Below are 26,670 nucleotides of genomic sequence, written 5' to 3' on the forward strand. Positions count from 1 at the left end.
GGCTGGTTTGCAGAACTCCACAAAAAGTTAACAAATGGTTCTCTTGAACTGGTACAAACCGGCTGAATCCTACCACTGCCTCTAACCCATGCCCTTTTGTTTATGAGCAGGTAACTTGAGACTCTCTAATTCTTTATTTTAAAACTTATTAGGAACCGCTTGAAAAAATTAGGGACATAATTACTCCTTAGAGCAGTGATGGCGAACCTTTTTTGGCTTGCGTGCCACAAGTGGGAGGAGCGCAGGGGGGTTGTGTGCGGGCATGCCACACCCATAATGCAATGCACGACCCCCCAGTGCGCATGCGCGCACAACAGGCATGACCCCCCATTTTTACATGCTTTTTCCACCCTCCCCAGGCTTCAGAGACTTCATAGGATCCTAGGGAGGGCGAAAAGAGCCTCCCCCACCCCCCCCCAGAGGCCCTCCGGAGGCTTCAGGGACCGTCCGGAGGCTTCCCTAAAGCCTTTGGAATGCTTAAAATGACCCTCCGAGCAAACCGGAAGTGACTTTCGGTTTGCTCGGAGGGTCATTTTAAGCATTCCGAAGGCTTCAGGGATTGTCCGGAGGCTTCCCTAATGCCTTCAGAGCGTTTAAAATGACCCTCCGAGCAAACTAGAAGTCACTTCCGGTTTGCTCGGAGGGTCGTTTTGAGCGCTCTGAAGACTTCAGGAACCGTCCGGACAGTCCCTGAAACCTCTGGAGGGCCTCCGGGGGGGGCAGGGGAGGCTCTTTTCACCCTCCCCAGGCTCTTATAAAGCCTCTGGAGCCTGGGGAGGGCGAAAAAAATGGCTTTTAAAAATGGTGAACTCAGCACCTCGCGTGCCCTGACAAATGGTTCCGCGTGCCACCTGAGGCACGTGTGCCATAGGTTCGCCATCACTGCCTTAGAGCATGCCTCCAATCCTGGCAATCACTTCCCAAGCTCATTAGACATATTTGAAATGGGATATAATGAACTAGCTTCAATGACTTTTCATTCATTCTGAGAATTTTTTTTGAAATAAGAAAGAAAAATCTTTGACCAATATTCTGTAGAGAGTATTAAATGGCCTCATTCTAACAACTCAGCAAATTGTGTTTTGGAAATGACTTTACTGATTTAGCCTGGGTAAATTAATACAAGAGCTACAGCATGGATTTAGGAAAGTGCTGAATGCATTCATAATCCATTTCAGAAAATTTAAATTCAGAGTAAAAATGAACTTCCTTATGTTTAGATGTGCAAATCATGACAGGACACCATTCTCCATTACATCTTATTACAATTTAAAATCACATTACTGTAGTGTCAGTTTTATGCAAACTATACTCCTCAGATACTGTGTTTCCCCATGCTGGATCTCAGCATTAATACACCTTCTACAGAATCCCCAGGACAATCAATCATTTTTTGCCAAAGAAGTTGCTCTTCTCCTTGAGAATCCATCCAGTCAACTTCTTTGCCATTGCTTATACCTGGAAAATTGCAAAGCATGGTGGTCAGCTGATCTTTTTTTCTTTTACATCAGAGGTTCATAACACATGATACTCCAGATTCACAAGAACTACAGCAACTTTTATCAAACTGTCATCTGTAGCTCTGGTTTCTACCATTGGTACAGTGTAAAATTTACGATTTAATTAAAAATGAGCAATGAGCAACTTAGACTGGAACAAAAGCAACAAAATATGAAACACGTAATAACTTAATGATATCTACATTACAAACTGGAAGCTGTTGCCCTTAAAAATAATTCCTAGACAATTCTTACAAGAATAGTGGGATGGAGAAAAATAAATCTAAAAACCCATTTGACTCTGGACATCTTTTTTGTATTAATTATAGGACAAGAACTTAGCAGTCCTTTTTATTGGGAATTCTAATCCGATTGATTTGCTTCTTTTATTATTATTTTACTATTTATTTATTCTTTTTAGCTTTGCATTTAGATCAACATCAGAATGAGTTATCATAAATATTTGTAATTCATACACAGAAAACATTTTCTGGGTCAGCAATCCAAAACTTTGCAAAATACCTGATTTTTCCTATCTGTTTTTTCCTATCATTTAAAAAATGATGAGAGTGGGGATTTATTGATATTTTTATCATTAGATTTCTATGCTGTCTTCCATTCAGACGCTCAAGGCAGCATATATACTAAGTTTTCACTTATTTTCCTCCATAGCAGAGTTGGATTGAGAATAAGTGAATGGTCCAAAGATCAAGCAGGGTCTAAAACCCGAGTCTTCTCCCTCCTAATCCAGCATCTTATGCATGGAGGGGTACATTTAAATTCCGAAAAGCCTTGCATTTACATTTCCCACATTTTTACAATATCTTTTCTGGAAGATATGGAATGTTTTTACTATGAGCCAAAGGCTGCAAGATAAAGAGCTAAACAGGCCTCTCAAGTACTGATATCCATTTCTAAATATAAGGTGTATTCTAAATATTTAATCTGCTACTCCATTTCAATTCCATTCTATCAAAGGGTAGGTCTACCCACACCTACCACTTCCAATACTCAAGCGAACACCACCCAGGAAAATGTTGCTGGTGAGAGATTCGTGGCCCCAAACAGTGAGTTCTACACAGACATTGTGTATATCTCTAGGGTTCAAGCCACTAAAACTGAACATATGATTCCAGTGGGGATTAACACTCTTTTTTATTACATGGGTTTTACACTTTGAAGATTTGTTGTCAGGAAGCAAGTATCTATGAGAGAAAAATAAGGAGAAAAAAAATAAGAATATAGAGGTTTGTTATGAATGTTATAATAATTATAATTGAGAAGATACTGATGCATCACTCAACAGCTATTTGTAATCTATACTCTTTCCCTCAAAGTAATAAACTATAAAAAAGATTTATCATAAGAGTTGGCCACTGCAAGATTCATTGAGCCCTTCTTATTTGGAAATTTTTTACTTTCTTAAATCAAAACTCTGACATGGAACAATATTATGATTTACAAATAATACATAGTCATGGAAACTTATTTTTAAATTATGATATTAGCATGTAGTAGGAGGTGAATTATGAATTTGGACCAGGAAAGCAAATACAAGATGATGTTAGCTGAGATTAAGAGATACAATACTATATCCTGATATATGAACTATTATTTTTCCATTTAAAATAAGGTACAAGGAAGTAAAGGTGCAAAAGTTCTAAAACTTGCTATATGATGTCCACGGGACATTTTTGAGAAACAAATAGAAGATAATATAAGTGATTAGCTGAATACCCATGCACTGTGCAAAAATATGTGATTAGACTTGATAATCAATACTTACAGCTTGAAAAATAATTATTACTTACAATCTCTCCCTCAGGCTTGCCCCACAGAATTCTCCCCTATCCTATCCCCCACTCTCCCTCAGGCTTGCCCAATAGAATCCTCCCCTATCCTACCCCCTTATCCCCCTCAGCCTTGTATGAAGTTTCCAAAGGATGACCTAATTAATTTACGAGCCTCGAGACAAAGTTCAAAAGAAATCCATTCATTTATTAGGATCAACATTTTGGCATGCTCTTCTGTGGAGCTGAAACTGATTTCCACTCAATTGTGTTTGAACTTTACCCCCTGTATCCTCTCCCTTCTGTCTGTGTCGAAAATCACATCCCTCAACAAGGTGCTAGGCAGGCTATGAACATGCACATTTCATACACCAGCTGTAGGAATATGAGACCTGACTCTGGCCAAAGGTATGCATGGAATTCTACTCCCTTTCCTCCCCCCTTTTCCTATGTCGACTTGATAGTAGTCATGGAAACACTTTACAAGTTGACATCCATCTCCTCTCACTTCCCCAAAACGACCTGTGTGAAACAAAACAATTTGAGTACAAGTGTACAATGTAACTTAGGGATGCATCCCTCCCCCAGGCTTGCTTGATTTTCTGCATGGAATTTTGCTATAAGGCAATCAGCCTGGATATTTCTACTTTTTATCCAAAATGCCTCTGATAAGCAGTAGCCCTTCCACTTGATTAAGTATTGGAGTTGTCTCCTTGAATCAACGACTCTTTGAACTTCATAATGGGTTTGGCCCCCTATGACCACAGGGCCCGTGGGCTCCCAGGGTAGTAGTCTCAGGGTGGATCCCATCACAGGTTTTAAGAGGCTACTATGAAACGCCAGGTGTATCTTCCTCAACAATCAAGGCAGTTTCAATTGCACTGTGACTGAGTTGATAGTCTTTACTATGGGGAATGGTCCCATAAATGTTGGGCCCCAGTTTCTTGCTAGGCAGTTTTAATTTCAAATATTTTGTGGAGAGGTAAACCTTTTCTCCCACCTGGAATGGCCGTTGTGGAGCCCGGTGTTTATCTGCATGTTTCTTATAGGTTTGTGCCACTTTAGCGAGTGCTTTCTTGACATTTTTCCAGGTTGCTTTTAGCATCAACATCCAATCAGTCAAGCTGACTGAGGAGGGAGGATCCGTTGGATACTCAGGCATTGGGACGAAGTCCATGCCACTCACTACTTTGAATGGCATGAGTCCTGCGCTACTGTGTACAGCATTATTGTATGCTACTTCAGCAAAAGATAAAAGGTCTGCCAATTGGACTGCTGATAGTTCACGTAACACCTCAGGTACTGCTCTACCATGGCGTTCAATCTCTCTGCTGCTCCATTGGTGCTCGGACGAAAAGCTGAACTAAGACCTTGAGATGATCCAATGGATGCAGGAACTCCTCCCAGAACTTAGCCATGAACTGGACCCCCCTGTCTGAAATAATTCTTCGAGGTACTCCATGCAGTTGGTAGATATGCTTAACAAACAGTTTAGCCAGCTTGTAAGCTGAGGGTAGTCCGCTGCAGGATATGAAGTGTGCCTGTTTGGAGAACAGGTCTATTACAATCCAAATCACTGTGTTTGACCCACTTTTTGGCAAATCTACTGTAAAGTCCATTGCGATCTCCTCCCACGGCCTCATTAGCTCTGCTACTGTTTGCAGCAGTCCGAGGGGTTTTCCCGGTCGTCTCTTCATTGTGGTGCAGATGGTGCAACTTTTCACATAACTATCCACATCTTTCTTTATGCCAGGCCACCAGAATTGCCTCTGGGCTAAGTGTAAAGTCTTTAGGAACCCAAAGTGCCTGCTGGTTTGGCATCATGGCTCCTCTGGAGAATTAGGGTACATAGGGATTCTGGGACATAAAGTTTTGTCCCCTTCCATGCAAGGTCATCTCTTTTGTTCAAGATGTGTTGGTTGTTTTGGAACCAGGGGTCTGCTAGCAGTTTGGTTTTGAGTCTTGTGGTTAGGTCGCTTGTGGTCTTGCCAGTCACGGTGTTGCCGCCTGGTGGTCACTTGGGCAGCTGTTTGAGTAGAGGGAAAGATGGCATCCACTATGTGCTCCCGTTCGCATTTGTACTGAGACATACAAAAGAGGATGCCAGATAGAAAGTTCCTCCCCCCTGGAATGTGCTTTAAAACAAAATCAAAATGGTTAAAGTACTGAGCCCATTGGACTTGCTTGGGTGATAGTTTTCGTGGGGCCCTAAGCATCTCCAGATTTTTGTGGTCAGTCCAGACTTCGAACAGTTTGTGGCCCTTTTCCAACAGGTGTCTCCAGGTTAGCAGTGCCCATCTCACTGCGAAAGCCTCCTTTTCCCACATGGCCCATTGTCTCTCTGTGTCTGTGAGCTTGTGGGAGGTGTAGGCGCAGGGTTGTAAGTTTCCTTGGTAGTTTCTTTGAGTAGCACCGCTCCTACTGCCACGTTGTTGGCTCTGCCTGGATCATGAAGGGTTGCTCGAGGTCAGGATGCTTCAGCACCGGCTCCGTTGCAAACATTTCTTTTAGTGTTTCGAATGCCTCTTGGCAGGTTAGTTTCCACTGTAGGGGTTTTCCTGGATGAGGTTTTGTTCCTGGGTTCCCTGTCTTCAGGAGGTCTGTCAGGGGTTTGGCAATCTTTGCAAAGATTTGTGAATTGTCTGTAGAAGTTTGCAAACCCCAGGAAGCTTTGTAGCTGTCTGCGGGTGCGAGGGGGTTGCCAGCCTAGGACGGCTTGTACTTTGGCTGGGTACATCTGTATTCCCTCATTTGACACTCGGTAACCCAGGTAGTCTAACCGTGCACGGTGGAATTCACATTTTGATACCTTGACATACAGGTTGGCTGCCAGAATTTTTTCCAGCACTTGGCAGACCAGGGGTATGTGGTTGTCCATGGTCTCAGTGTAGATAAGGATGTCATCCAGGTAGACCAGGATGCCCTTGTAGTGGTGCTCATGCAACACGTTTATTAACTGCATGAATACAGCTGGGGGCCCCTGCAGTCCGAAAAGCATTACTTTGAATTGAAAGCTCCCTAGGGGGCAGTTGAATGCTGTTTTTCACTCATCTCCTACTCTGATACATACTCAGTAGTATGCTTCTCTGAGGTCAAGTTTGCTGAAGACTTTTCCCTTGGCCAGGTGTGATAGCATGTCCTTCATGAGGGGGAGCGAGTATAGGTTGTGTATGCACACCCCATTTATCCCTCAAAAGTCCACACACAATCTCATAGTTCCATGTTTTTTTTCTTTGAAGAGGACTGGTGCCGCAACCAGTGGCTTGGCTGGCTCAATGAACCCCCTTGCTAGGTTTTTGTCTATGTATTGCGCATCTCTTGCATTTCCTGGGGTGTCATGGAGTACAGTTTGGGCTTGGGTAGTTTTGCCCCGGGGATGATTTTGATGGCACAGTCTGTTTCCCAGTGAGGAGGCAGATCATTGCACTCAGCCTCGCTGAATACTTCTGCGAGGTCCTGATATTCCATCAGAATCAATTCAGCCTCTGGGGTTTTGTCGGATGTGGTTGCCAGTTGTTCTTGTGGTCTCTTTTTTGGGGGGGGGGTTCCTGTGTGGGTGGTGTTTCTGCTAGCTGGTGTGGGAGGGTTTGGGGGCCCCTTGATATCCTAGGTCTATGGGTACCCCCTTGCCACCAGATGGCCGGTCTCCATTTGTCTAGCCAGGAAAGTCTCAGTATGACTGCGTCTGTCATTTTGATGGCTATTATGAATCAAATTACTTCCCAGTGATCTGCTAGCTCTAGCCTCACTGGTTTGGTCAGGTGGGAGGCATAGGCTCCTCCCATTAGGGACCCATCACCAGATTTGGTGGGCCAGTCTTTTTGCTCTGATCCCCAGCTTCAGGAGTGTGGTTAGGTTGATCAAGCCCTCATGCAGCCTGAGTCTATTAGCGCTTGAAAATCCCCCTGGTTTCCTGTTTTTGGGTCTGTGAGGTGTATTGGAAAAAGGAAAGGGTGAATTGATTCACTCACCATTGGGTCATTTTCTTCCTCGTTCTCACTGTCATATAATTCAGGCGACTGATTGCCTGGGGTTCCACCACTTTCACCTGAGGAGGAAAGGGCCTCTGCAGCCTGGAGGGCTTTCTCGGATGTGTTGGTGGTCTGTTTGGGGCTTCGTTCTGGTCATGCCCTGAGCAGTGGGTCTAGTTTTGGTTTTGGGGCTGGGGTTGGGCATGCAGCTGCCATGTGGCTCATCCCCCCGCATCTGTAGCATTTCAGTGGACTTCGAGGAAGGGCTGGTCTCAGGGCCTGTTGTGGTGCTGTGGTTCCCCATCGGCTGGGTGGTTTCAGGTCAGGTTGATTTCTCTCTTTTGTCTCCGGTTGCTTCTCATCTCGTTGGCGCACAGCCCGCTGTCGACTTTTGTTGCTATTTGGGCAATTTGCTTGTCCAGACTTGTTCTAAAAAAATTCCCCAGCAGCTGCTCTGGTAAAGGGGGTAGCCTTCCCATGACCTCCTAAATTCATGGATGTGGTCTTTGATGGGGCAGCCCCTCTGCTTTAGGTTGCTGAGTTCCTCTTCTGCATGTGGGTCCTCCTCCACCTCCTCAAATCTGTCCTCTAGCAGTTGCAGGAGGTCATCTATGTCTTGCAGTTGGGGGGCTCTCCTCTTGTGGAGGGCTGCTAACCATTCCCTTGCTTCTCCCTCTAGCCCCTCTGCGATGGTATTCACCATGGCCCTGGAGGATGCGTAGAGGTGCCTATAATATACTTGGTGGATATCAGCTGAAGCAAGGAATAGAGCTAGCTGATATGAGTCCCCATCAAACTTTCCCCTGAATTGGGGTGGGTCATTGAGCCCTACTCCTCCAACATCCTGTCGGCCTCTGTATGCTTGCGCCTGATATTCGGAGGGAGGGAGGGGTTTCCCTGTCTTGGGCAGCCTGCCTGCTGTGTGGGAGATGCACTGATTGCAATTTCGGGCTCTTTGCCCTTCTATTGGGTGGAAGAGGGGGTCTGCACTCCAGTCTGCGTCTCCTCCCCTCAACAGGATCAGATATCCCTCCCCTCTCTTTTGGGTGGCATGATGGCTCCTCATCAGCAAGGGTGGTCCGGTCAAAATCCTCCCTCTGTTGCTCTATTGCACTATCCAGGGATTCCATCTGGGGCTTTGGGAGCCTGGTTTGTGCCTAGTCCCACCTCCAGTCCACCTTGCCAGCTTGCTTGAGACCCTTCCCTGTATCTGGGGGCTAGGGTAAGGGAACTCTACTTCAGCTGCCTTAGAGGCTAATTTCCACCAGTACTCATCCTTTCTTGCTTCTGCTGCTGGGAAAGACATCGTAGCTTGGCTGTCTGGAGCTTTGATGTCTGGAGCTAGCTGCATACCTCCAGCTGCAATCAGTCTCTCTCTTCAGCCATGGTTGCCTGATTTTCCCTCCAAGCATCCCAAATATTGGGGGAGTGCTTTGGGAGCCTGGGATTCAAGAAACCCAGAAATCTTGATAGATTTTAAAAGTCAGTTTTGACTCTCTGTGAAGTTTCCAAAGGATGACCTAATTAATTTATGAGTCTTGAGACAAAGTTCAAAAGAAATCCATTCATTTATTAGGATCAACATTTTGGCATGTTCTTCTGTGGAGCTGAAACTGATTTCCACTTATTTGTGTTTGAACTTTACCCCTTGTATCCCCTCCCTTCTGTCTAGGTCATAAATCACATCCACCAATAAGATGCTAGGCAGGCTATGAACATGTGCATTTCACACACCAGCTGTAGGAATATGAGACCTGACTCTAGCCAATGGTATGCATAGAATTCTACTCCCTTTCCTCCCCCCTTTTGCTATGTCAACTTGATAGTAGTCATGGAAACGCTTTACAAGTTGACATCTTACCCCACAGAATCCTCCCCTATCCTATCGCCCTTCTCTCCCTCAGGCTTGCCCCACAGAAACCTTTCTTATCTTATCCCCTTCTCTCCCTCAAGCTTGCCCAATAGAAGCCTCTCCTCTCCTCTCCCCTTTTCTCCCTCAGCCTTGCTGACATAATCCTCCCCTATCCTATCCCCTTCTCTCCCTCAGCCTTGCCCCACAGAAACCTTTCCTATATTATCCCCTTCTCTCCCTCAAGCTTGCCCAACAGATGCTTCCTGTATCCTATCCCCTTCTCTCCCTCAGGCTTGCTACACAGAAACGTCTCCTATCCTATCTCCCCCTCTGGCTAACCCCACAGGATCCTATCCTATCCCCCTTCTCTCCCTCAGGCTTGTCCTACAGAATCCTCCCCTACCCTATCCCCATTTTCTACGTCAGGCTTGCCCCACAGAAACCTTTCCAATCCTATCCCCTTCTCTGTCTCAGGCTTGCCCCACAGAAACATCTCTAATCCCCTTCTCTCCCTCAGCATTGCCCCTCAGAAGCCTATCCTATCCTGGAGATGACTGGAAGTGCCACAGCAAGACACACTGGAAATTGTGGACTCTGATGAGTTCCGTGAAAATCTAGGCTAACAAACCATTGCTGTCTTGTAGGGATGGTGAAGAAGGAGCTGCATCTCGAGTGGCCAAGATCCTCGGAGGTCAGAGACAAGCTTTCCAAACCAGCGGCAATGGTGGCAGACATTGCAAAATGTCTGCCATGAAGCTGGGGCAACTGGACTAAGTATTGGTGCAGGAGTATTGTCTGGACAAAGTTATGAGATTGGGTAAGAAGATTTAATAACCTACTGATACAATCACTTAGAATTTGGAACTGGAAGATAATTTTTTGAGTTGAAAACAGTATTAACAGATAAATTGGGAACTTCTCGGAAAGGAAAGAGGTAAAAAAAACAGTGGTTTAAACTATCAAAACCCAAAGAGAACTGTTTGCTGTAAGCATTTTGGAGGCGGAAATGAAAAAAGGATTGGATAATCCATTGGCATAAAAACTTTGAACTCGGGATTTTGGAAGATTTTGTTTTTTAATAGTGGCTAAATTGATAATTGGAAACCTCACGGAAAGAACAGGTGGGGAAAACAGTGCTTAAAATACCATGACTGAGGGGACTTACTTTGTTTCAATGTGTTCATCTTAATTAAATTGGAGGTGGAAAATAAGAAAAATAACATTAAAAAAGAAGTTTTGTCTCCCCTTGGTTATTACTTTTATTTTTTGGGATTTAAAATAACACTTTTAAAATAAACTGGAGTGAAAGAATGGAGGAATGGCGCCATCTAGTGGAAGGAAGAAAATGTTACTTCGTAGAAACAAAGAAAGTGAAACTAAATACCCAACTTTGATGGGAAGTGGAATGGTGAGAACTTTTAAGGAGGGTTTGTTTTGTGCAGGCTGTTTGGTTTTGTCCCTCTGCAGCTGTGGAAGAAAGGGGGAATTTTCTTTTTTGTTGGAGCTGAACTGGAATATTTGAATTGGACTAGAATTGGTAAATAAGAAGAAATTGTGGACTTTAAATTGTAACAAACTGAGATATAACTTAAGAGGGAAAAACTGTAAATTGTAAACTGGGCATTATGGAGAGTTGGGAATTTGAAGAAATATGTGAGATTACAAAAACATGCGTAAATCACTAAAGTTGAAAAGAGACAATAACCTAGATATTAAGGAGAAACAAGAAATAAGCATGGAAGAAGGAGGGAATGAAAGTGGAAATATAGAAAAAGTAATAGAAGGAAAGGAAAATAAAAAACAGATAAATGATTCCACGGGGTTTCACAGGGCACAGGAAAAATGGAAAAGGATGAGCATGTCCCAACAAAGAAAGGAAACGGGAGTAAAAAATAAGGGAAGGGAAATGAGCAGATAGGCATAGAGAAGAGAGAAGAGAGAAGAAAGAAGAAAGGGGGCATACCACAAAAAAAGTATAATAATAAAATGAAAAGGGGAAATAGGATGAGGAGACAAAATAAAACACTAATGAGGGCACACTGAATGGCACAGCACAGAGCAATAAAAAAGATCTGGAAGGAAGGATACACAAATATTAAAAAGAAAAAAAGTAATCTAGAGATTGGGATAAAAAGCTCACTAGAAAGAAGGGGAAAGGATAAGGGAAGAATAAAATTGACAAGAGAGAGAAAGAAGATATAAATACACACACACACACACACAAACACATATACATACAAACAAACAAACACACACACACACACACACACACACACACATACATCCTACACCCCAAAATACAATTCACTATGGAAATAGAAGCAAACAACCAACTTCCCTTTCTGGAGGTCCTAAACAACAAAAAACCCAATGGCTTCCTAGGACACACCAACTTCTGGAAAAAAACACACACCAACCGCTACTTAAACGCACAATCCCATCACCACCCTCCACAGACCAACTCTGTAGCCAAGACCCTCATCTCCAGAACCAAATGTCTAGCTGACAAAGACCACCTGAAAACTGAACTACACACTCTCACAAATGTATTAATCTCCAACGGATTTCAAAGAAAAACAATTACCAACCTAATCCAAAGGGAGACTCCCCGCAAGAACCGAGACACAGAACAGGACAATGGCATCACCCTCCTCCCTTGCATCAAAGGCACCAAAGATAAAATCAGCAAAATTCTCCACAAACACAATATCAAGACAGCCTTCAACACTGACCAAAAAATAGCCAACATCTTAAGAAACCCCAAAGACAAAATCCAGCTAGAAAACCAAGGAGTCTACGAAATGCCATGCAAAATCTGTCCTGCAACCTACATAGGACAAACTAACAGGAGAATAAATGCACGCACCACAGAACACAAGAATGCAGTAAGAAAAAAAGAAAAAAACTTCCTCCCTTTTCCAGCACCTTAAAGCTACAGGACATGAAATTAATTTTGAAGGAACCAAATTAATCTCCAAAACTGAACACTTCAACAAGAGTATAATTATGGAAGCTATCGAAATAGAGAAACACCCCCACAACATGAATAAACGTGATGATACCTCCCACCTAGCCAGACATTTTGAAAACAGCCCTAGTTAACAAATGAGCCCCACCCACCACCCAGGCCGTTACAACACAAAACAACAATGGACACATAGCCAGCACCAGCACCAATCAGCACCAATCTACCAATCATGATACAACCACATATATATGAAATATGATATATATGTGTGTATATATATATATATATATATATATATATATATATGTGTGTGTGTGTGTGTGTGTGTGTGTGTGTGTGTGTGTGTGTGTTTGTGTTACATATATGTTAAATATATATATTTGTTTTCGTAGATTTTCACGGGTGTAGGTATGCTGGTTTTGTTGTATTCGGGTCTTTTCCCGTGTAAGGTTGAGATTGTCTTTGCAAAGACAATCTCAACCTTACATGGGAAAAGACCCGAATACAACAAAACCAGCATATATATATATATATATATATATATATATATATATATATATATATATATATATATATATATATAGCGCCATACCCTTACTGGGATTTGAACCTAGCTGATGAGAGCTAATTAGCTCGAAATAGATCTATACTAGTCTCCCTTTATTTATTTATCAGTACAAATACAACACAAATATAAAAAGGCAACATAAAAAATAAAAATATGGTTTTCTGCCTGCATGGTCTTCTGTGATAAGCCGAAGGACAGAAAGAGGGAGTAGTGACCTTCCTCCCATATTTAGGCACACCAGGGGTTGTAACACAAATATATATACTTACACCTTATACTTATACCAACCTTACATGGGAAAAGACCCGAATACAACAAAACCAGCATACCTACACCCGTGAAAATCTACGAAAACAAATATAAATATATATATTCATAGATTTTCACGGGTGTAGGTATGCTGGTTTTGTTGTATTCTAGTCTTTTCCCATGTAGGATTGAGATTGTCTTGGCAACATTTTGGCAAGATCTCACTTGCCATCTTCAGGCTGCTGTCGGCTAGGCTTAAAATGCGATCGGAGCTGCCGTCTTTCTGTAAATCTTGGTGGGAGGGGATGGGGTGCTGGCATTCACAACATGAACAACACGAATAAACGTGATGATACCTCCCGCCTACCAAACATCTGGAAACCAGCCCTAGTCAACAAATGAACACCACCCACCACCCAGGCCATTACAATACAAAACAACAATGCACACACAGCCAGCACCAATCAGCACCAATCTACCAATCATGATACAACCATACAACCAATCATTCCACTTACTGAAACAAAGCCATGTAAACTAAACAAAACCATGTAAACTAAATGGAGAGAATTGAAAGGAGAAAGGCAGAGAAAAGGAGGACGAGAGGGGTTAGGAAAGAGGGAAAGAGGAGGGAGAGAAAGAGTAGGAGAGAGAGAAGGAATGGAAAGAGGAGAAGAAGAGAGGAAGGGTAATTAGAGAAGAGAGGATGGTAGAGGGAAGAAAGGTGGTAGAGAGGAGGAGAGAGGGGGAGGAGATAGGGTGGCGGTGAAATAGGGGATAATATGGTGTGTGGAAAGTCGAAGAGCAAATGACAGTTGTTGTGGGTTGATGGTAAGAGGAATCAATATAATATTGGATAATGCAAAATAGTGATTATGGTATACTTGTGGTCACATATATGAAAATAAAAATAAAAAAACTTTTTTTTTTAAAAAAACTATCCTATCCTATCCCCCTTCCCTCCCACAGCCTTGCCCCACTGAAGCCTTTCCTATCCTATCGCCCTTCTCTCTCTCAGGTTTGCCCCACAGAATCCTCCCCTATCCCCTTCTCTCCCTCACGCTTGCCCCACAGAGACCTCTCCTATCTTATCCCCATTCTCTCCCTCTGCCTTCCCCACAGAAGCCTATCCAATCCTATCCCCCCTCTCTCCCTCAGGAATGCCCCATAGAATCCTCCCCTATCCTATCCCCTCTCCTAAAGGCTTGCCCCATAGAAACCTATGCTATCCTATCCCCCTTCTCTCCTTCTGGCTTGCCCCACAGAACCGTCTCCTATCCTATCACCCTTCTCTCCCTCAGGTTTGCTCCACAGAATCATCCCCTATCCCCTTCTCTCTCTCAGGCTTGCCCCACAGACACCTCTCCTATCCTACCCCCCTTCTCTGCCTCAGTCATGTCCCACAGAAACCCCTCCTATCCTATTCCCTTCTCTCCCCCAGGCTTGCTCCACATAAACCCCTCCTATCATATCCCCTTCTCTCCCTTTGCCTTGCCTGACAGGAGCCTCTCTTATCCTATCCCCTCCCTCTGGCTAGCTCCACAGAATCCTCCCCTATCCTATCACCTTCTTTCCCTCAGGCTTACCACACAGAGGCCTATCCTATCCCCTTCTCTCCCTCAGCCTTGTCCCCCAGAAACATCTCCTATCCTATCCCCTTTTCTCCCTCAGTCTTGTCCCACAGAATCCTCCCCTATCCTATCCCCTTCTCTCCCCCAGGCTTGCCCCACAGAAGCCCATCCTATCCTACCCCCTTCTCTCCCTCAGCCTTGCCTGATAGGAGCCTCTCTTATCTATCCCCCTTCTCTCACTCAAGTTTCCTCCACAGAATCCTCCCTTACCCCTTTCTCTCCTTCTTGCTTGCCTCACAGAATCCTCCCCTATCCTATCCCCTTATCTCCCTCAGGCTTACCACACAGAGGCCTATCCTATCCCCTACTCTCCTTCAGGCTTGCCTCACAGAATCCTCCCCTATCCTATCTCTTTCTCTCCCTAAGGCTTACCCCACAGAAACATCTGCTATCCTGTCCCCTCCCTCTGGGTAGCTCCACAGAATCCTCCCCTATCATATCCTCTTCTCTCCCCCAGGCTTACCACACAGAGGCCTATCCTATCCCCTTCTCTCATTCAGGCTTGCCTCACAGAATTGTCTCTTCTCCTATCCCCCTTTTCTCCCTCAGGCTTACCCCATAGAATCATCCATTATCCTATCCCCCTCTCTCCCTCAGGCTTCTTTCCAAATTCCCAGCCAGCAGGCCAGATGAATCATGTGCTGGCCACAACCACATCCAAGTGGCAGTTGGAACAGAGTTATTTTCAGGTTTGGAGGGGGAGTAGAACATCAAACTCCTTAGCATCAGAGTGTGTTAATAATAATATAAAAATATTAATACTTTGATGGTCATTTTCAAAAATCCTTTCAAAGTGAGCACCTAGAAGCCAAGGGGAACATACGTGCCACATTTCAAGTTTGTAGGCCTTTTGGTTCTGGAAATTTCGTGATGCAGTGTAAGTGGTTTTTGCTTTTATATATATAGATTACTAGCTGGGCTGGGTTTCAACCGGTACGGACAGGTATGGCTGTACCGGATGATGAAATTTAGTACCTGTACCCGTTGGTCAGGAGGCCCCGTACCGGAATGCTCCTTCCCGTCCTTCACTCTTTCACTTGCCCCGCCCATCTGCACCACGCTGCCAAAAAGTTCTCAGAAGACGAAAGAACTGGTAAGTGGCTGGGGGGGAGGATGTTGGGGAAGAGGAAAGAGGCAGAAGGGCTGCTAGAAGAGTGTGTGTGTGTGCAAAGGCTGTGGGTTTTAAAAAAACGTCTGAGTGAATCCAGGAAGAGGGAAGAGGCAGAGGGGATGGAAGATACTATAAGAACACATACTTCCAACCCCTCTGCCTTTTACCTCTTCCTGGATTCACTCAGACGTTTTTAAAATTCACAGCCTGTGCACACGCACACACTTCCAACCCCTCTGCTACTTCCCTCTTCCTGGATTCACTCAGACGTTTTTAAAACTCACAGCCTGTGCACACTCACACACTTCCAGCCCCTCTGCCTCTTCCCTCTTCCTGCATTCACTCAGATGTTTTTAAAACTCACAGCCTGTGCACAGCACACACTCTTCCACTCTTTTAAAAACGTCTGAGTGAATCCAGGAAGAGGGAAGAGGCAGAGGGGCTTGAAGTGTGTGTGTATGCACAGATTGTGAGTTTTAAAAATGTCTGAGTGAATCCAGGAAGAGGGAACAGGCACAGGGGCTGGAAGTGTGTGCGTGTGCACAGACTGTGAGTTTTAAAAGCATCTGAGTGAATCCAAGAAGAGGGAAGAGGCAGAGGGGCTGGAAGTGTGTGTGCTGTGCACATGCTGTGAGTCTTAAAAATTTCTGAGTCAATCCAGGAAGAGGGAAGAGGCAGAGGGGCTGGAAGTGTGTGTGCTGTGCACAGGCTGTGGGTTTTAAAAACGTCTTGTGTGTGCACAGGCTTTTGAGTTTTTAAAACTTCGAGTGAATCCAGGAAGAGGGAAGAGGGAAGCGGCAGAGGGGCTGGAAGTGTGTGTGTAAGGTGGTCAGTAATGTTGAAGACTGGCAAGGACAGCCATATTTCCTCTGTAAGTAGCTGTTTAGTTGTTTTATTGTACTTATTTTATTCTTATTTAAGTAGTAAGTGCACAAAATAATAAATTTCCTTTTTTATATCTTCTTTTTGTAGGTTATTCTTTGGGGCAAAGAATTCAGTGACATCGACCTGGCCACTCCCACCAGTCACATGACTGTCAAGCTATTCCCACCCGGTCACATAACTGCCAAGCCACTTCCACTCAGTCACATGACTGCCAAGCTACTCCCACCTGGTCACATGATCACCAAGCCATCCCGCAAAACAGGTCACACCTACAGAATAGGTTCTAAATTTTTTTGAAACCCACCACTGATTACTAGGGCAATTGGGACCAAAATTCCACTGCTAAGCAATGTGATCATAAAGTGTGACATGACATTACTGGCTCACTTAGCAACAGTAATTCTCAGTTGCTGTCATTAAACAGCAATCTTATTAAGCAGGGCTAATGATATCCCTGCCAGCTTTCCCATTGTCTTTGCTTGTGGAAACATCAGAAATCACAGTCACGTGTCTGCAGAGATGCTATGACAGCCAGAACTTTTTAGGACCTGTCATAACAACCCCCCCCCCTTTATTTGGTATCATAATTTTGAACAATCACTGAACCATTGGTCATAATGCAGGGACTACCAGTATTCAATACAGAAATACTATATGTCTACTAGCATACATAGCCAAAGACAGAATGGAGAAAATCACCCTTTCACAAACGTATCTGAAGTGCCTCCTGATTTCACTGCCATTAAATTCTTGGCTTCCTTGATGACAATTTCCAATATGCCTCCTGGTGGCTCACGTGAGGTTGATTTCTTTTCTTTCTTTGAACTCTTCTTTTCTTTAAAAGAAGGAAAACAAGCATGGAGGAATATCTGAATATATGAAGCTTCCATATTTTGCACTGTATGTTGTCCTAAGGTTAAAAATCAATACATATCAAACCATGCCTCTTAAACCACAAATATCTCTGTCCTATACAAGAAACAACATTTTATACGATGCAACCGTATGTACATTATTTGTCCCTCAATGATTTCATATAATTTTTAAAAATGTAACTTTTTAGAAACACATATGCTCATTAAAATATTTTTACTTAACATACCCCAGACTAATACAATGAAATTTAAGTGAAGATAAATGATTTGAAGAAAAAAATAGCTTCTGTAATTTCTAATATGGACAGAAACCATGAAAAGGAGTTGTTTGAAAACTCTGCACAGACCACATAAAAGCCTGCATTTTGAGGTCTTGAGGGTTATATTACATAACATGAGCGCTATTTCATTCTTGCATGAGTATCTAGAGTGGATTTATGTTCCAAACCAGATGCAACTTCAATATATATTTATGGCCCAAGACCAATCGCAATGGAAGACCAGTATATTATCCAATAACTATAAAAGAAAAATTTTAAATTGCAAATACTGTAAATCATAAAACAATTAGCAGTTTATAGTTAATAGCATGAATTAGGAATAGTATGAAGCCGTTTCTAACAGCTATGGCTATTGAGGAAATTTTGCAACCTTCTTAGAATTTTTTGAGTGGTTACCTAAGAGAAGGATAATGACCCCCTGGTCACAATGGCAATTAGAGTTATTAATAGTTGGACCTATTAAACTTGAGTTACATTTTTGGGACAGGAAAGTGATGCTTTTCTGTTTCTACAACATTCTATTTATTATATTTTAACTATGGATAGATGTCATAAAAATAATAAAAAGCAAAAAAGGTACACAATAAATCCTATCTCACAGAAGGTTTATTTAAAAAATGGTCAACACATCCCCAAATCTCTAACTTATCCTGACATCATTTTTTCTCCTTCCATTCAACTATGTCTGAAAAGTAGATTGCCTATGAATCTCAGAAAACTTCTCCCTGTTTCTCAAGCCTCTGCTGAATTTGGGTGGGCACAGCTGATCCACTTATCAGCTGTTCGCATGAATCAGTCAATCACACCAAAACCTGGTCACCCTAAGATATGCAGACACATGGGAATTTTGAGTAGAAATAATTGGCAGGCTTTTGCAGCATTTTGCATATAATGAAAATCTCAAGTCTTGTTACCCAACAAGATGACATTATAAGAAAATGCTGTTTAATAGGCAGCTAATGAATTTACAGCAAATCCTGCCCTTGCTTCCAAAAATGTATTAATAAAAATGAGTAACATAGAAAGATGAAATGATTTGTAGTTTCAAATTCTTTTAAAAAGTAGTAAACCAACTTGAACAGCAACAAATGCAATATTTTGCAGCATTGGATTTTTGTTCCTAATGCCTGCAGAAGATCAGGAATTAAAACAATTCAAGAAAACATTGCTGGATGCATCAACAGGATTTTTTAAAACCTTGAATCGCTCCTAGAGGAAGTGTTAGGTTTCTTTCAGGTGGGGTGTACCGTAAAGCAACAATTATTTCTCCTTTATACTGCAGCCCAATATCAGTGGCAATCTCCATCTAAAACAAGAAAGTAAAATAGAAGAAAGTCTTGTTTAATAAATATTCACCTTCACTTTTAGAACATGTTGCACATTATTTTAAGGTAAACTAATTACAGGCAGAACAATCTAAAAGACAAGTATACAGATGAAGATGAGCTTCAAATGACCAAACCCCTACCTCCTATACTCTATGAGCTTCCAGAAAAGAAGTAGGTAGGGTTTTTTATCTCTTTAAAATTGTCATAAAATTGACTTCAAGTCATTCAAAGTAAAGTTTTTCAACAGTTCTTTTATTGTGTTATTCAAAAAAAAAGCAAGGCAAGTGTGCAATTAAGCATGTGTGTGTGTGTGTGTGTGTGTACAGCTCAAATCCCTCTGCAACTCAGACTAACACAAGCACAACCAGGCCCCCACCCAAACAGAACACGCCCCCATCCAATCAGAGCACAGCCAAACTCCCATCCAATCAGAGCACAGCCAAGCCCCCTACCAATCAGAATACACCTCCACCCAATCAGAATGCAGCCAAGCTCCCACCCAATCAGCACAAACCCCCACTGGCAGTTAAAAAGAGGAACCGGCTGGGATCTCACATTGCTCCTGGAAGCACCAAGCCAGAAGCACCAAGCCGGAAGCAGCAGCCTGAAGATGATGAATGAGACTTCATCGAAACGTCGTGAAGATACTTCCAATTCTACGCGGGAGAAAACCCGAACAACCAAAGACATACATACAAACACCCGCGAAAACCTCAGAAAACACACACACACACACACACACACACACACACACACATATATATATATATATATATATATATATATATATTTGTGTTACAACCCCAAATACCAATGATCTTACTACAATAAGTTATGCCCAACAAGGCTATTCAAATAACTGTGCCCAACAAGGCTATTCAAGTTGCTGTAAGTATTGCTGCCCAACTAGGCTACTCATTCACACAATACTCACATACACTCTCAAAACAGGTGATCAGGCTGGATCAGGCTAGGAAGCAGACTCAGGGTGTCCCCTGCTCCAACAAGAGTCATCTCAAACTTCAGGATCTGGCTTCATTGCAGTCTTCTCTTTATACTTAATTTATTTACTCAAAATCCATTTGTATGGTATATCTTGCCCCAGCCACATTATGAACTTTATACCCTCACTGTTCGTTCCAAGACTCCCCCTGCATTCCCTAGGCCCACTAATGCATTGCCTGGTATCACCAACAATAAATCACTCATACATGCACCCAAAATCTCTCTTTATCAATAGTATAGGCATTCCAGCAGCATGAGTTTCCTAGTGAGTTCATGAACTGGCTAACTGGTTGCATAACAGAAGTTCATTAAAAAATCATATCATAGGCCTTCTCTATGCAGGCCTTTTATATTCCCAACTAATATCATATTTGTAATATATTTATAACATATAAAATAAAATACATAAAATATATAACAAAATGCCCAGTTCCTAGGTGTTTTTTTTAAAACAAAGTTTTATTGGTTTTTTTAGTGTTTTACAAAAGGAAAAGGTATGGGGAAAGTTACAAATTTTGGCAGCCGCAAACTGCGGTGTGTATACCCCCCCTCCAGACTCATGTTATACATTTGCATAGCATTCAAATATTACATTATAGCATATAGTCAGTGTGATAAATTCATTAATAATTTCAATCAGTTTATATCATGTGGATTTTCTTACTTATTTGTGTGATCTGAGCTTTCTTGATGTCGCCCCGTCTCCCCCCATTGGCAGCGCTCCGGCCCCTCCCATGTCTTGTGCATCTACTGGAATATCTTCTGGTTTTTCTAGGAGTAGTTTATTTTTTTCCATAAAGGCCTGCGCCTCTATGGGTGTATTAATTCTGACTCTTGTCTCCTCCCAGAATATTAACATACCTTCAGGCAGCAACCAACGAAACCACACCCCTTTCTGGTATAATTTATTCGCCAATTGCGAATAAAATTTTCTTTTCTCCCTCACTTTCTTGGGGATCTGTTTCAGTATGGTTATCTCCTTATCTTTGTATATCAGGGCTTGTCTCCTTTGTGTATTCAGAATTTCATCTCTTGTGCTTTTCCTAAGAAATTTAATATGCACCTCCCTGGGGACATTGTGTGTTCTAGCATATGCAGAGTTCACCCTATAAGCCAGGTCTATTTCCCACCCCATCTGTTGTTTTTCTTTCTGGATATACTCAGCCAAAATATTTGTCATGATGTCCCTTATGTTTTCATCATTTGTCTCCATCACATTTTGAAACCTAAGATAAAAAGACATTCTCTCAAACTCTATTTTCATTTGTTGGGTGTCAAGTTCTTTGTTTCCCTTTTGCACGCCTTCCACCCCCCCCTCATTTCAGCCGCCCCCTGCTCCAAAAGATCCAGTCTCTGTGAGTTCTTATTAATATTTTCGTAGTTCCCTCTAATTTCTTCTTTCATCTCCTTCAGTTGTTTCTTAATTTCCTCTTGTCCTTGTAGAAGTTGCTGGAACATTTGATGAAACTCCAAGTCCGTAGTTTTAACTTGTTTAAGGGCTGTCAATGTTGTTTGAGTACTCGGACTTGAGGTTGTAGATGTAGGGGCAGAGGCAACAAAGCCAGACTTTCCAGGAGGTGGTCTTTTAGATGTCATTGTTGGTAATAAAGGGTCCAGTCAGTATAGAGAGGAATCAATCAGAGTGGTAGAGCAGCCAAGAGAGTCCGGGGGGTAGAAAGACCAGGCACAAGGGAACTCTCTAATCACCCTGGCAGGGAACAGATGTTTTTCACTCCAGAGAGTTCAGAAACAAACAATCCACAAGAGAGTTTTCCAAATAACACGGAGACAAAGACCGGAAGCCTGAAGCTAAAAGGTGGAGTCAAGTTCAATTTTCATGAAGACAACGGAAGTGTGCCATCTTGCCCTGCCAACTTCGGGCACTGAGGCAACAAATAAAGTTTTCAAAATTCCAAGTTCCCAAAGCTTCCAGATCGCATTGTCTTAAAACCTGAAGGTTTAAATCTGAAGATCCATTTAGTTGGAGTGTGACCTCCTTGGTTTGGCTCTCCCCCTCCTCCTTCCCTTGGGGCTACGAGCACTTTTGTTTCTAGCCTCTTGTCCAAGGGGGGGGAAAATCCCCCTCCCCTCCAGCCACACCTCTCCAAATTAACAAAAGTTCCAATAAGCACAACTGACGATTTTTAAAGTTGGTAAAGGGTATGAAGAGAGTCTACACCTCACCGCATCGCTGCTGCAGCCTTCAGCATTCTTTTTTTCTTCCAGACAGCCTCACAGCGAAGATGCTACGCACCTCCCCTTCGCGCTCCCCGGTGCCTGGAGCGAAGCGAGAGCCCCCCGCCGGCCGCCGCCGATGCAGGGGTCCTCCCGCCGCACCGCTCCTTCGGCAGAATGCCTCTCCAGGGCGTCCTGTGCCCCCCAAGGGGTGGGGAGCCCACCAGGGATCCGCGGGGCAGGCAGTCTCTGCCCGTCGCCGTCAGCCGCCGGAACCGGAAGCCCAGTTCCTAGGTGTTTTGTCTCTCTCTTAAGACAGCTTCAACCACTGCAAAGCTTCTTCCAATCTGTCCATCATGTGCCATCTGTTTGTCTACTAGCTGAAGTAGAGAAGAAAAGTGACCAACTTTTTCATTGCAACAGGAGGATGCTTTTAAGACAGGCTTTCTTTGTAGGTGGCCATAAGGAATGCTAAGTTTAATAAAGAGTTTGGATCATTGCAAAAGTGGAGCTTTCCTGCAAAACCACTGCTAGTTCTTTAATTAGGGTAGAAATGGGAATTAAGGGGTCTTGTGACATTCAGCATTGTTCTGATATTTATGTAATTAATAGTATACCTTGTCACTTAACTCTAAGCTGTATGCAGACCTCAATAATATCATGATGGCTTTGCTATTCCTCAGTTTTTCTATCAAATTTATCACACTACTGTATTTTCAAATTTTAACAAAACAAGGTAAATCAGAAATAACTCAAGCATTAGGCTGGAGAGGAAACCAAGAAAAGGAACAAAGATGAATACATATTAGAACAATTAAATATACAGTGGTATCAAGTTTTTAAAAAATGAAACCACAACTACATAGAGCCACATATGTTTGGAGAAGGCCAGATGTTTCAAGAAAGAGATGTAATTCATATAACTAACTATGACATTTACCTGGCTTGAGTGGATGAATCCAGGTTCTAAAAAATTGTTATGATTGTTATGACAAATCACAAAGTAATTCTGAAAGTTAAGAATATTTTTTAAAATTTCTGTACTATCTTGTAAATCAAAGATGGGCAATAAATAGCCTTCCATTTCCCCTTCACCCCAGCCAGCATGACTGATGATGAGCAATTGTGTGATTTTACTTTCACAATATCCGGAGAATGATAAGTGAGCTAGAGGTCTTCCCCAAAAATAGATTTACTTGTCTTCACGTGTAGATGCCTTTTGTCAACAGTAACAGACTAAAATATGTGTTACAGGAATAATCCATTCCTTTTGGACTATAGATGCACAAAAGATAAAAAGAACAGATTTCACATATTTGATTGCAAATGGAATGATAAAACATGTGGTTTGTTGAAGAGAAGCAAACTGATCTTTCCAAGCTGCAGGAAAACACTGGCATCTGTAGTTTGATACAGACTTTTTGGGATACAACCTTTGTGGGATATACAATACTTCCTCAGTAGTTTTATTGTTGTGATGGCTTTAATTTCAAAACTCAAAGAACATTATACAGTGGATCCATCTTTCAGCTAAGTTGCCTTCAACTTCACAAAGCAAATGAAGTTATTTCCCCCCAGTTGCCTATTTGTACAGCTTGCTGTTTACAAACAAAATGCTGTCTAGTGTAAAGAAAAACCTAGGTTGTTGTCAATTCTTTTTGTTGCATGAATTCTAACTTCTTCATACATTTGCATGCTACTTCTCTAAACCAACAGGACCTTCTCACCTTGGGTTGAAGCATGAAGCATTCATCAATTTGATTTTCAAAGTTCCAGGAGTCCAGAGGAATCTCTACTTCTCCCAGAAAACTGTTACGCCCAAATCTGTCATAATGCCAGACAGAAAGTTGTAGAGTACGAGTCTCAAGCTCCGTGTGGCTAATGACATACTATTGAGTGGGGATAAAAAAGGAGCATATTGTTAAGGAAAATATTTTTAGGAACCAGTAAGTGAGAGTATGGAACTTCTAAGTATATCCAAAGGTATTAACAGATAATAAATGATGCAATATTTTCCCTTCCTGCTAATGCAATTCAAATTATGAAGGTGAAATGCATAAAATAGTAGTAACTGTGAGAGGGATCTTGGAGTTCTAGTGGACAACCATTTAAATATGAGCCAGCAGTGTGCAGCAGCTGCCAAAAAAGCCAACACAGTTCTAGGCTGCATCAACAGAGGGATAGAATCAAGATCACGTGAAGTGTTAATACCACTTTATAATGCCTTGGTAAGGCCACACTTGGAATACTGCATTCAGTTCTGGTCGCCACGATGTAAAAAAGATGTGGAGACTCTAGAAAGAGTGCAGAGAAGAGAACAAAGAGGATTAGGGGACTGGAGACTAAAACATATGAAGAACGGTTGCAGGAACTATGTATGTCTAGCTTAAGAGAAAGAAGGACTAGGGGAGACATGATAGCAGTGTTCCAATATCTCAGGGGTTGCCACAAAGAAGAGGGAGTCAAGCTATTCTCCAAGGCACCTGTGGACAGAACAAGAAGCAATGGGTGGAAACTAATTAAGGAGAGAAGCAACTTAGAACTGAGGAGAAATTTCCTGACAGTTAGAACAATTAATCAGTGGAACAGCTTGCCTCCAGAAGTTGTGAATGCCCCAACACTGGAAGTCTTTAAGAAGATGTTGGATAGCCATTTGTCTGGAACGGTATAGGGTTTCCTGCCTAGGCAGGGGGTTGGACTAGAAGACCTCCAAGGTCCCTTCCAACTCTACTATTGTATTGTATTGTAAATGCAATTTTTCTCCTGTAAATGTTATATGTCTTAAACTATAGTTCTTCCATCTCCTCCTGTATGTATATTGACTTTACTCATTATTAAAATAAACATTATTCATTATTAAAATAAACATTACTCATTATTAAAATAGAAAATGAAATGGTGATACTAAATTCTCCAAAAATGATAAAAGTATTTTTTATTAAGAAAGTTACTCTTTAAATTCCACAAGTGTTTCACATTTTTTTATCTTTCTTGAATTATATAATTTAAAACCCTTTAAAAAAAACAAGGCAAATAAATAAATAAATGAGAAGTCCTTGGTGCTCTCTGAGCCCAGAGAGAACCAAGAACTCTTCATTTCAACCCCAAGCTACAAATAATCTCCTTTAAATAAATGAATGGGAAGAAAATGCCCAGGAAATGCATGGGAGTGTCAGCTTAATGTCTACATTAGGCAAGATTCTCTAACAAATTATAAAGGAACATACAGACCAACCCTTTGTCCAAGCAGGAGACCCTACACCAGTGATGGTGAACCTTTTCGGCACTGAGTGCCCAAACTGGAATGTGTGCGGATGTGAGACCACCGGAGCACCGGAAACTTGAAGACCAGCCAGCTGGTCTTCATGTACTTGTTTTTGGCCATTTGTGGCCATTTTGGGAGGCTGTTTTGTGGGCCATTTTTGACCTGAAAAATGGCCAGAAAAACAACCTGAAAATGGCCTGTTTTTTGGCCATATTCAGGCCTGTTTTTTGGCCGTATTCAGGCCATTTTCTGGCCCCTGTGAAGACCAGCCGGAAACCAGAAGAGCAGCTGGCAACAGATTGTGTGCCATCACGGCCCTACACCATTTCTGACAGATGGCAGTCTACTCTCTTCTTGAAAGCCTCCAGTGATGAAGCTCCCACAACTTCCGAATGCAACTTCATGTCGGGGAGCACTTGGATATGCATACTGCAATTAGCAATATGGTTTTGTTGCAAACAAAAATTAGTGTGGTTTTGTTGCAAACAATTTGTACCAATGAACCATATTTCCTTCTTTAATAATAGAACTGCAGCTCAGTAGATTTATTTATTTATTTATTTATTTATTTATTTGACTTATCAGTCGCCCCCCTCTCCGCAAAGGGACTCGGGGCGACGTACAATCAAAACAAATATACAGATGTGGCATGGAGGAGGTGACATCAATGCTTAATAAATAAGATTCCAATAAAAAGCCACTAAGTTAAAATAAATAACAATAAATTAAAACAGTTAAAATAATTTAAAACTCCAAAATTTACATTTACCATAATTAAAATTGCCAGGGAGGTTAGAAAGTTCTAGTTTAAGCCAGGCCGGCTAGTTGGAACAGGTGGGTCTTGAGTTTCGTGCGGAAGGAGCGGAGATCGGTCGTTATCCTGATGTCTGGGGGGAGGTCATTCCAGAGGGCTGGGCCCATCACAGAGAAGGCCCTACTCCTGGGCGCCGCCCTCTGACACTGTCTGGTGGACGGCACCCGGAGGAGTCCCTCTCTGTGAGAGCGAATTGGTCGCAGGGATGTATGGGGCAGAATGCGATCCCGCAAATAGCTAGGTCCTGTGCCACGGAGCGCTTTAAAGATGGTAACTAACACCCAACGAACATTGGGAATGTTCTCAGGTTCTCAGCAAAGCCTTTGACAGAGTTCCTCATGGTATATATTTTTCTTAATAAAGAGACCACCCATAGTTGTTTTGGAATTGGATGACACAAAAA

The 26,670-nt window shown here is 42.4% G+C and overlaps 1 protein-coding gene across 4 annotated transcripts in view; it reads right to left on the bottom strand.

The window, feature by feature from the left end:
• Positions 1–783: 783 nt before the first annotated feature.
• SYTL5 (synaptotagmin like 5) overlaps positions 784–26,670 on the bottom strand; it is a 103,264-nt gene continuing 77,377 nt past the window's right edge. For all 4 annotated transcript variants that reach the window (XM_081950236.1, XM_081950237.1, XM_081950238.1 and 1 more), the window contains 5 exons: positions 23,916–24,077; positions 18,878–18,986; positions 17,224–17,359; positions 2,499–2,704; positions 784–1,458 (listed from right to left, as the gene is read on the bottom strand). In XM_081950236.1, the coding sequence (XP_081806362.1) occupies positions 1,316–1,458; positions 2,499–2,704; positions 17,224–17,359; positions 18,878–18,986; positions 23,916–24,077 (756 nt within the window). In that variant the 3' untranslated portion in view covers positions 784–1,315. The remainder of the gene's footprint in view (positions 1,459–2,498; positions 2,705–17,223; positions 17,360–18,877; positions 18,987–23,915; positions 24,078–26,670) is intronic.

Source organism: Natrix helvetica (assembly GCF_964273705.1).
Source record: "Natrix helvetica genome assembly, chromosome: 4".
Taxonomy (NCBI): Eukaryota; Metazoa; Chordata; class Lepidosauria; order Squamata; family Natricidae; genus Natrix; species Natrix helvetica.